The 12,007-nt window shown below is 37.6% G+C and overlaps 1 protein-coding gene across 3 annotated transcripts in view; it reads left to right on the top strand.

The window, feature by feature from the left end:
* Positions 1-8,615, top strand: part of il15ra (interleukin 15 receptor subunit alpha) — a 104,110-nt gene extending 95,495 nt beyond the window's left edge. For 2 of the 3 annotated variants that reach the window (XM_039761335.1, XM_039761338.1), the window contains 3 exons: positions 2,349-2,396; positions 2,474-2,531; positions 8,330-8,615. In XM_039761335.1, coding sequence (XP_039617269.1) covers positions 2,349-2,396; positions 2,474-2,531; positions 8,330-8,441 — 218 coding nt within the window. In that variant the 3' untranslated portion in view covers positions 8,442-8,615. The remainder of the gene's footprint in view (positions 1-2,348; positions 2,397-2,473; positions 2,532-8,329) is intronic. The other variant, XM_039761336.1, reaches the window with a different exon arrangement.
* The last annotated feature ends 3,392 nt before the right edge of the window (positions 8,616-12,007 follow it).

The following is a 12,007-nucleotide window of genomic DNA, read 5'->3' on the forward strand; positions in this document are numbered from 1 at the left end:
CTTGAAAAAAGTTCTGTGGTGGAAAAGTGCCTAATGACTCACGGATTGTGAAACTGACAGGAGCAAAAACATGCAGGCACACAGGTGTATTTTTGTCACAATGCAAACATGTGATGTGGCTCCTGTAGGAAAAATGGTTTATGAAAGGCGTTTGCGTTCATTTTCTTCTAGGTTTACTAAATCACAGCACTGCTGAATGTTTACTCCAGGGAGTAGCTCAAGTCAACAAAAGATTAGCAATAATATAGTTCATGAAAGCACATGCATTTATGTGAGCAGTACAAACATAACTTAAAGAGACTTAATTACTTGGGCTTCTGATCCAAGAACTTGAATCATTTTGTCTTTCTTTCTCCCTATTTGGTTCCTAGAAAATGAGTTAACAATATTATCACTCTTAAAGAAAGTGCTGGAAAGTACTGTGATAGAATAATTTGGAGGTAACAATAGTTAAGTATTTTTGAGTTGAGGTGCATATTGAATTGTATAAACATTTCTTTTAGAAATGTCACGAAGAGAACTAATTAAATGGTTAAGTAACTAAAAATCAACAGTGTACTGGGAGAATGGTTAATGTAACACACAAAATGGGCTAAAAAATTATTAGGAGATCAGCAGATGTCCTGTAAACAGTAAGACTGGACATTTGTCACATACACAGAGATTTCAAGGGTAATAGCTGACCCTACAGTAAGAGATATGAGAAGAACTAGAGTGCAATAGAATAGACTTTTATTTAGATAAGTTATCTGGGTGTATGCCAATGGACCAATCAGAGTAAATGTATGCATTAATCAGCACTGTTGTGTAAATTGAGTTGTTTATAAAATAGACCTCTGCCCTTATTTCTTTGATCATTCTGTAACAGACTGCTGTGATGAATGTTCCTTTTTTTAGCATTTCCTGATGAGTAAATTAAAGACACAACAGACAAGCTCCCTCCTGCCTGATTACTGAATCAAAGAGGTTTTTATCAAATTTGTCCTTGTAGAGGAAAAGTTTATTTTGTTAATTAATATGTTGATTTCTTCCACAGTTTGTAAGATGTATCTAAGAAGACTTGCTTTGTCTACATGTTTCTGTTTTCTTGATAGCAGGTTAGGTCTGTCTTTGCAACTCAGCTAACTGAACAACTCTTAACAATATCAAAGTTTCTAAAAGATTTTTTTTACTCAGATATGCTAAAATATATCTGCTGCTAACGTTAATACTTAAGAATAGGCACTGCCTTAATGTGATTGCGACATCAGAATCTTTCATTCTCTATTTATATCTAACATTTTTACTTTCAGTGTTCAAGACTGGCCTTATCTGAATGCAACTCCATTTCCACTTATGTTGATTTTACGGAGTCTATGACATCTACTAATCTAAAATTTGAATGTTTAACTGTGTTAATTGCAGAGTTGATAGGATACTTTCAGGACACCATCATCACATCAGGACACACAATGCTCTGAAAAAATTATATCTGTTAATTGACCTGAAAGTTCTCCAGAGAGAAAAGGAAAATGTTGCTGGGAGTGGAAAGCTTAGGTCAACTATGTTGACAAATTCACAAGAAAAAGATGTTAAAAAATTAGATAAAATACTAGCATGCAGAATTTCTTACCTTATTAACGTATTTAAAAATATGTTTTCCATTTTTCAAGGTGGAGCATTTTGAGATATTTTAATGTCTTATGTAGGTTTTAGCTTACTCCTGTTAAAATATGAACATGATCCATCCATCCATCCATTTTCTAACCCGCTGAATCCGAATACAGGGTCACGGGGGTCTGCTGGTGCCAATCCCAGCCAACACAGGGCACAAGGCAGGGAACCAATCCTGGGCAGGGTGCCAACCCACCGCAGTGAACATGATTTATTTATTAATTTTCTTACTAACATTTACATTCCCATGTTCAGTAAGTAATACAGGGTCACTTTTAAAGATGCCAGTCAGGATAACATTCACATCTTTGGAAGGAAAATGGACTTCTGTTGGATAGGCTTCATAGTCAATGGGGTACTGTGAACAAAGCATTGCACAGCCCATAAAAGGGATAAAACATTAAAATATTAAACAAAACTTCATTGTTAATCCCAATATAGTGTATAATGATTTTTTTATTGACTACCTAATAATCCCCCCAAACTACCCCTGAACCCCATAACCCCCCAATCCCCCTGCCTCCCATTTGTTCACCATATAATGGAGCTTGGGCTTATTTCTTATAAGGATTTTCATCCTAATGAATGATTATGTACACTAAGATGGTCTTGAAAAAATGTGTTAATAAAGTGATTTAAAATAATGTGCAAAATTGTTAGATCTTAAAAAAATCATTTTTAATTTCCCTTTGTAGATACATTTTCAGCCAATCCTAACAGAGGAGTAAACATAGCAGTTGGAAGTAAGCATTTTATCCTTAATTTATTATTGTATGTCTCAACTATTGGTTATATTAATATATATTTTTCTCCTTTGCAGTCGGTTTCTTCATAACTGTCCTAGCTGTTGTAGTCTTCTATTATTTCTGGAGAAGACGGTAAGTGAAGGGTTCAGATATGACCCTGAAGATAATGTATAAATCATTAACCATACACTTCCTTTTGTGCGTGAGGATCAAGATGGGTCAAGATGGCAGTATGCTAATATGGACAAACTATTTTGCAAACAATAGTCACCATGTCCTCAGGGAAATTTTCAGGTCAGTTGGGAGCTGTGGCCCTGTAGCCAGCAGGGGGTGTTTGCTACCTTGTTGGAATAAGTTATTTTGTAATTGCGGCATATTACATAATCCAAAACTATATAGATATAATATAAAAAGGCGATACCCCTCCTTTAGTGATACGACGGTAAGAAATCACATAGGAGAAATAACTTAGCTTTCGTTAATGATAAGAACCCAGTTCGGGAGTTGGGGCCCGATGTATAGAGTCTGCATTGGAAGGATTTTCTGGATTGGATGACATTATCTCCCATCCGTCCGTCGGCGTCAAAGGTGTGCTGCCCAATGTTCCAAGGCTTTATACTCTTCATGCGCAGACCCCCACTTCGGTGAATCATGCCATTCCAAACAAGGCAAAAAGGGTACAGTTTCATGCTGACTTTGACACACAAAAATAGTGTACAATGGTCATTTCACAGTTGTCCCTGTCTTGTCTTCTAATGCTTGCCTAGCAGTTCTAAATGATGAACCCCTGTGCTAAATCTGTTTTTGTGCATGTGAGTAGAAAGAAAAGTTGATTTATAAAATATTTGTAGAGCACAGTGACATATTAGACTTATTACAGGCCCTCCTTGGGTACTTATCCTTGCATAATACTTCATACTGTACCTCTTGTGGGAAGCACCAAGTGACTTTCTAACTACATTTTTGCCTTTACCAACTAAGTGATCTCCTTTTAAATCTATAGAAGCATTGGTTCCTTTTCAAGGTCTTCCTATATTTTTGAACCCTGCATCCTGTCAAAGGCAGTGAGCTAAACAATAATGTGTCATATTGGCCACTTATACTTACGATGTCATTGTTTCAATCAGTGTACCATGGCATCAGAATAGATCTCAGATTGTAGAAACTAATTCAGGAGAGCAAGCGCAGAATCTGAGCCTATTGTGTAAGTTGATACGCCATTGGAGTTGGTAAATCATGCCTGTATGTGTTCTGAAACAGACCTTATACTGTAATGTTTATGTGGTGGAAGCTATTACAGGGGTATGGGGTTCTTGAGGTTCTAGAACCATTGTGGCATGCCATTCCATCCTTGTATTTGCTGAGTGACAGTTGTGATTGGATACTTGATGCTTTTTTTTTGTCTTTTTATTATGTTCATGGGACTGTGCTGAGGAAGTGTCAAACATCCTCCTGTTCTTGATGAATATAAAGGAACAGATTAGGACTGGGGAGTATCCAGGTTTGGATCTGTGATGTCAAAGGCTGATGATTTTCACTTTGCTGTGATTTCAAGTGCACACTGGAGTGGTCCTCAGCTAGTTGTCATGTGGTCCAGATGAAAAATACTGCAGCATTTCTTAATCAGAGATTGTTGTTCTATAATGGGAACTAGTTACTAACTAATAAGAAAGGGAGTGTCTGTCCTATGAAGATGATTGCAGATATTGTACTGTTTTATTCATAAGTGCATGTGGAGGCGATTTTGAGTTTGACCATTGAATTGGTGCAGTAAACATTGTACTGGAAATCCCTGATGGTCACTAGCTTTGCAAATATTCATGTATAGGTATTGATCAGAAGCTTGTATTATAGCACATCGGAGAGTTTTTTTTTCCCCAGAGCAAAATAATTATTAATCCAAGGGTTTATAGAGGGATAATGTTACATTGAAATATTTTGCTTTATGATATAGAAACCATAAAAGTCAGTAAGTATTCAGGGATATACATATAAAGTTTATATATTCAAAGAGGCCAAGCAATTTTTTGATAAATAAAATAGATCCAACGACTAATAATGGTTGAAACATTTAATAAAGTTGGAGTTGCACAAAATTTTAAAGTATCTGGTATTACCAGGATGAATTAATGCTGTAAGTCTGTAATAAAAGAACTGTGAAATCATAGTAATTGAAAGTAGGAGAATAGAGTCTTTCTGATTGAGACAGGAGATAGATACCTACAGACACTGCCACCAGTGAGGAAGACAATGAAGAACTGCATGTAGCATAGAGACACCTAACAACGGACACAGGTGACTTTCAAGACTGGAGACCAATATTGAGCCCAGGCAAAACCAAATTGCATGTAACAATTCGTGGTCATTAAAAAAGGCAAGCAAATGGCATAGGATTCGAGAAAGTGCCAACCGTTAAATAGGAAACTTGTGTTACACAATACAACTTTTTATTTGTGTATAATGCTCTTCACTGAGTGCAGGTGCAGAGCGTTGTAAATAATTCTCAGTTAAAATATAAATATAGATTATCCTAATTACTAAACACACAACTGTAATGCATATAAATACAGATTTGTTAAAACACACAGTGAACAAGGTACAAACTGATTTAACATAAATGGAAACCAACAGAATCTGTCAATGAATTAGTTGATAAACTATGGTCATTTGAGAACAAAGGAGATTAAAATTATAAAAAAGACAGTTAAAAATAATGTCCCAGTCCTGGACACCTCAGCCAACTGGCTGCCTACCCCGGCTTTTCTATAGTGGAGTTTGTACACTACAGATAAAAATTCAAATTAGGTAGTGAACAACAAAGAAGCACAGTTTCACCAATAACTACAGTATGTAATATATAACTTTACAGAATGTAACAAATGGAGGGCAATCCTAAAAAGTAAGTTAAGGTAAAAACCAAACGAAAAATTAGATCACCCATGGAGTCCAGAAAAAACAAAAACTCCACTTGGTCATTTCTGAGAGCCACAATGGAGCATTTTAGGACATCCTCAGGAATCTGAAGTTAGTCCTTTAGTAACACAGGGCCTTTCATAGTCTCAGGTCACACAACAGACCTCATCGCACTTGGGTGACATTTCAATTATCCAAATAAAATCAATAATTTAGCAGTTCATTCTTAAAAATATAACATCTGTATGATCTGCTGCAGGTTGTGTGGTGAAGAATAATGCTTCACATATACAAAAGGAAAAAGATGAGCAAAAAGCAGGGTGGAGTGAAAATAAGAGACAAGCTCAATTTGATGTACAAATAAATACCACAACACAATAGATCATTCTCTAATTCAACGCAATTACTATGTAATATTACAATTCAAAATGCTACCTTAAGTGATTGGCTTTGATGGTTGAGCAACAAGACAACATACAAAAATACAACGGGCATTCTTGATGTATTTCTTACCATTTCTACAATAGACTGCTGCTTTTTTAAACGAAATGTTCCGTATCAGAAGTAATTTAGGCTAATAATAGCAGAACATGGCAGTGATCATTAGCTAGATATAAAGGGGACACAAAGGGGGCTATAAGCTAGGATAATGAGAATTTAATCTTAAAGGTGGCTAAGTCACATAGGAAAAATTAACACTGCAAACTATGGATTTATTATAGGTATACATATGAAAATAATCACATTTTATTAAAATTTGTGTTTACATAACACATACAGAGTAAAGCACATTTCAATAGAGTTTCTAGTCAGTGGCTTTCAGTATTGAATGCTGTACATACAGTGCATCTGGAAAGTATTCACAGCGCACCACTTTTTCCACATTTTGTTAAGTTACAGCCTTATTCCAAAATGGATTAAATTCATTTTTTTCCTCAGAATTCTAAACACAATACCCCATAATGACAACGTGAAAAAAGTTTACTTGAGGTTTTTGCAAATTTATTAAAAATAATAAAACTGAGAAATCACATGTACATAAGTATTCACAGCCTTTGCTCAATACTTTGTCGATGCACCTTTGGCAGCAATTACAGCCTCAAGTCTTTTTGAATATGATGCCACAAGCTTGGCACACCTATCCTTGGCCAGTTTCGCCCATTCCTCTTTATAGCACCTCTCAAGCTCCATCAGGTTGGATGGGAAGCGTCGGTGCACAGCCATTTTAAGATCTCTCCAGAGATGTTCAATCGGATTCAAGTCTGGGCTCTGGCTGGGCCACTCAAGGACATTCACAGAGTTGTCCTGAAGCCACTCCTTTGATATTTTGGCTGTGTTCTTAGGGTCGTTGTCCTGCTGAAAGATGAACTGTCGCTCCAGTCTGAGGTCAAGAGCGCTCCGGAGCAGGTTTTCATCCAGGATGTCTCTATACATTGCTGCAGTCATCTTTCCCTTTATCCTGATTAGTCTCCCAGTTTCTGCCGCTGAAAAACATTCCCACAGCATGATGCTGCCACCACCATGCTTCACTGTAGGGATGGTATTGGCCTGGTGATGAGCGGTGCCTGGTTTCCTCCAATCGTGACGCCTGGCATTCACACCAAAGAGTTCAATGTTTGTCTCATCAGACCAGAGAATTTTGTTTATCATGGTCTGAGAGTCCTTCAGGTGCCTTTTGACAAACTCCAGGTGGGCTGCCATGTGCCTTTTACTAAGGAGTGGCTTCCGTCTGGCCACTCTACCATACAGGCCTGATTGGTGGATTGCTGCAGAGATGGTTGTCCTTCTAGAAGGTTCTCCTCTCTCCACAGAGGACCTCTGAAGCTCTGACAGAGTTCTTGGTCACCTCCCTGACTAAGGCCCTTTCTTCCCCGATCGCTCAATTTAGATGGCCGGCCAGCTCTAGGAAGAGTCCTGGTGGTTTTCAACTTCTTCCACTTACAGATGATGGAGGCCTCTATGCTCATTGGGACCTTCAAAGCAGCAGAACTTTTTCTGTAACCTTCCCCAGATTTGTGCCTCGAGACAATCCTGTCTCGGAGGTCTACAGACAATTCCTTTGACTTTATGCTTGGTTTGTGCTCTGACATGAACTATCAACTGTGGGACCTTATATAAACAAGTGTGTGCCTTTCCAAATCATGTCCAATCAACTGAATTTACCACAGGTGGACTCCAATTAAGCTGCAGAAACATCTCAAGGATGATCAGGGGAAACAGGATGCACCTGAGCTCAATTTTGAGCTTCATGGCAAAGGCTGTGAAGACTTATGTACATGTGCTTTCTCAATTTTTTTATTTTTAATAAATTTGCAAAAACCTCAAGTAAACTTTTTTCACGTTGTCATTATGGGAGGTTGTGTGTAGAATTCTGAGGAAAAAAATGAATTTAATCCATTTTGGAATAAGGTTGTAACATGACAAAATGTGGAAAAAGTGATACGCTGTGAATACTTTCCGGATGCACTGTATATATATATATATATATATATATATATATATGATTGGATAAACCTTATATAGATGTAATTCAAATGAATATGCATACTGCAGGATAGTAACAAATTGATTTAAATTCCGTGGTGTTTCTTCATCTGAGAAGCACTCTTGTGGACTGAAGCTGTGCTGACCAGATTAAGGCCTGCAGAGTAGGCTGCCCAACAAAACAGAGCCTGTTGAAAGTCCTGGCTAATTCTTCAGTAATTCATTATACAGTAGTTGGACACTGGAGTTTAATATTGTACACTAAAACTGGCAGACCTGATTCTTGCCTCTCTGCTTGCTCAACATTTTGCATGATATGGTAATAGACTTCAGCTGTTGTGAATTGCATTTTTGACATGTATAAAAATGTTTATGATCAATTAAAGATACTTTTGATCAAGATAGTTCTTTCCTTTTTAGCAGTACATACTGTAAGTATATTTAAGAATCCATTAACCAGAATTGTTCAGAATTTACAATTGCAGTCCGTTTACATGTATTGATTCTATTTATTCATTTATTGTCTAAACCAGGAAAAATGGGCGCAATCCTGTCAGCTATCCAAATGAACTAGAACTTCTGAATAAAGACGAATGCCCACCTACTGCACCTTTATCATTGATTGATGCAAATGAGGGTAACTGATGAGCCAAACAGAAAAAAAAAAGTTGCTGATTTTCAAAATCTGTGTAAACCCAATAACAATCAAGAAATTATAGCCAACACCAATCGACTTGGTCTCGTCCATTGCGAGAGATGGACGTCTGAAGCGGAGCTCCGCTAGCAGCAGCATTATTTCTCATATTATTTGCTTATTATCCTGAGATATCCTGTATTTATCCAACCTGAAGGGCACTAGTACAGTATATGCAAGCATATATGAACATGGCCAACAAGAAAGGGGTTCCGAAAAAGAAACGAAAACTAAAGCTACATCCAAGCTCAGATCGGCAAGCCCAAGTTCAAGGTACAGCCTTTCAGAGACTGACCTGGATTAGATGGGCGAAAGCCCAGACTCCTCTTGACCACGGTCCACTACATCGTCTCCGGCTGAGAGCAAAATGGGGAGCAAATGTACGAACGTGAGTGACGCAGGTCACGATAGCTCGCCGATTGGAGAAGATCACCTGAAACTGGAAAAGGCCTCGCAGTCTGCGGTTTCAACTACACCACGCGAGCCAGGAACACTGGCTACAATAGAGCCTGCCGCCCCACCTACGGTGCACGAAAGTAGAATTGATCTGTCTGAACTGAAGGTGATGATCGCTGAGCTCATGCAAGAGATAAAGAAAGATATAAAGAAAAGCAAGAAGGCAAGGGAAAAGGCAAATGAGAAGCTGCAACTGGAGTTGCAACAGGAGCTACGACAGGTGCTGGGTAAATTTGAAGAGCACATTCAGGAAACCTTGTTTAAACTGAGCACACTTGCTGATCAACTGGAGGATGTCAAGGAGACATTCACAACTCGGATTGAAACAGCCGAAAATCTAGCTGCCTGTGCTGAAGAAAAAGCAGCAACTGTCAGCTCTGAATGCAAAAATCTCGGAGACAGACTTGCTAGTTTGAAAGATGGAAGCAGAAGGAATAATATCAGAATTGAAGGTCTGCCTGAGAATCGAGAAAGTACAAACCCAGTGAAATTCGCAGCCAAAGTATTTTCTAAAATAATTGGAGAGGACTTTAAAGCAGATTCTGAGATAGCAGCGGCTTATCGCATACGCAAATCAAATACTGTTAGACCTAGATCTATTATTATTCGCTTTGAGAGATTATTATTCAAGCTAGAGGTGATGGCACTCCTCAGACATAAGCAAGAGATTATATATGAAAATAACCACATTCGTATCATCCCTGATTTCTCTCCAGCAACAGCTACTAAACGCGCAGCCTTCTACAACATTAAACAGCGGTTATGCCAAGCCAATATCAAATACAGCCTGTTGTATCCTGCCAAACTGAAAGTGGAATTGCATGGTCAATTCTATGTCTTCGCTAGTAAGGAAGAAGCAGAAAAGGAATTAAGAAAGCTGATCCCGGCACTATTCTGAAACATAATTGTGAGTCATAGCTGTTCATGATATGGCAAGGATAAATAATTTTACTGTCTGATCTATTTGTTAAGATACTGGTTTTTGTATATCCTCATTATTATCTGTTTATGTTTTAATTACAGTTATAGACGTTTGTGCTTAATTCTTCTTTTTTTAATCGTATCTATTTATTTTTTCTCAACCTAAACAAGACTGTTCAACATCATACAGTACCCTTGGTTTATTGTTATTGCTATTATTGCATTAAGACTTACTATGCTTATTCTAGACCACTTTCTAACACCATTCCCCGGGTTTATTATCCGGGTGTATTATCTTAATACATTAAGATTGCTGAAGATTATATATATTTTAAGTTCATAGTTTGTTAATGATTACATTTTAGGCATATAGTATTTAGACTATATTGGTAATAGATATCTCTATTTTTAATCCTAAAAGCGCTGCTGGGGCTTGTTTTGCTTTGGACGTGCTCTGTCTCTAGGTATGTCAGAGGACCGGGACTGTGTGAAGTGGGATCTAGCCTCACGTGGGGAGGCAAAATGGGAGGGTGGGGAGTTAAGGGGGGGAGAGAAAGAGAGCAGGCTATATCTATACCTAATCTATCCTTTTAATTTTTATAATTATAACTACCAGTGTAATAATAGGTTGCATGGCAATAACTCTTGGGGAAATAGGAAATTAAGGTTAAAGCTGTCTCACTTCCAGTTAAGACTATAAAATTACATCAAAAATTCAGAATCAATGTCTCCATGATGGGACAGTTAACTTTGTGAGCTGGAATGTTAAAGGCCTGAATCACGAATTAAAGAGAAAGAAAGTACTCTCTCACCTAACAGGTTTAAATGCTAAAATAGTATTTTTACAGGAGACCCACTTACTAAGCAAGGATCAGTTCCGCTGCAAAAGACTGGACTGGCCAAATGTTCCATTCTAGCTTTACAAAGAAAACTAGAGGTGTGGGAATTCTCATACATAGAACAGTCTCATTTGTAGCATCAGATGTAGTATTGGATCCTGAAGGGAGATATGTGATGGTCATGGGAGACTTATCTAACTGTAAAATGATTTTGATAAATGTTTATGCACCTAATGTTGATGATAAGGAATTTATACAAAATTTATTTGCATCCATTCCCAATCTGAACACTCATAAAATTATAATGGCTGGGGACTTTAATTGTGTTTTAAATCCACTCTTAGATAGGACTTCTATCACAGGGGACGACATCTAACACTGCAAAGATAATTACAAAGTTTATAACTGATCACAACTTATCAGACCCTGGAGGTTTTTAAACCCAAACTCAAGAACATATTCTTTCTACTCACCAGTACATCATTGCTACTCAAGATTGATTATTTCTTTATAGATAATAATTTCTTGCCTAGATTAAATCTTGCAAATACGATGCTATTGTTATTTCTGACCATGCACCTGATCTTGGAGCTAAAGTTACTATGCCCCACACACTCACCTGCAGATGGTGTCTCAACCCCTTCTATTAGCAGACGAGAATTGTACAGAATTTATATCCAAACAAATCAATTTCTCCTAGAGACAAATACATCCTCAGAGATTCTGCAGGAATACTCTGGGAAACTCTTAAGGCCTTCTTAAGAGGACAGATTATCTCATATCTTTCCCACAGAAATAAATTAGAAACCAAGAAAGTAGCAGAGCTAAAAAGCGAAATTACTAGAATAGATGAAGAACATGCCAGGCTTCCAAGCAGGCTCTACATAGGAAAAGGCAGGCTCTGCATTCAGAACTAAACCTCTTGACAACTAAAGAAACTGAACAACTAATTTATAAATCCAGACATCATTACTATGAACATGGAGAGAAAGCTAATAAGCTTTTAGCTCAACAAATTCACAAGCAAGAAGTCCGCAACGCAATCCCAGTAATCACCAACACGAACGGAGATAAAATCATCGACACAAAAATATAATGCACACTTTAGAGACTACTATAAATCCTATATACTACTGAGTTTAAAGAAGACAATACACAATCTAATGCATTTCTGGATACATTACAGATACCACAAATAGACACTTTTAGTGTGGAGGAACTGATAAACCTCTGGCATTATCAGAATTACTAGATGCTATAAAGTCACTCAAGGGGAAAGCAGCAGGCCCTGATGGCTACCC

The sequence above is a fragment of the Polypterus senegalus genome, chromosome 8, assembly GCF_016835505.1.
Source record: "Polypterus senegalus isolate Bchr_013 chromosome 8, ASM1683550v1, whole genome shotgun sequence".
Taxonomy (NCBI): Eukaryota; Metazoa; Chordata; class Cladistia; order Polypteriformes; family Polypteridae; genus Polypterus; species Polypterus senegalus.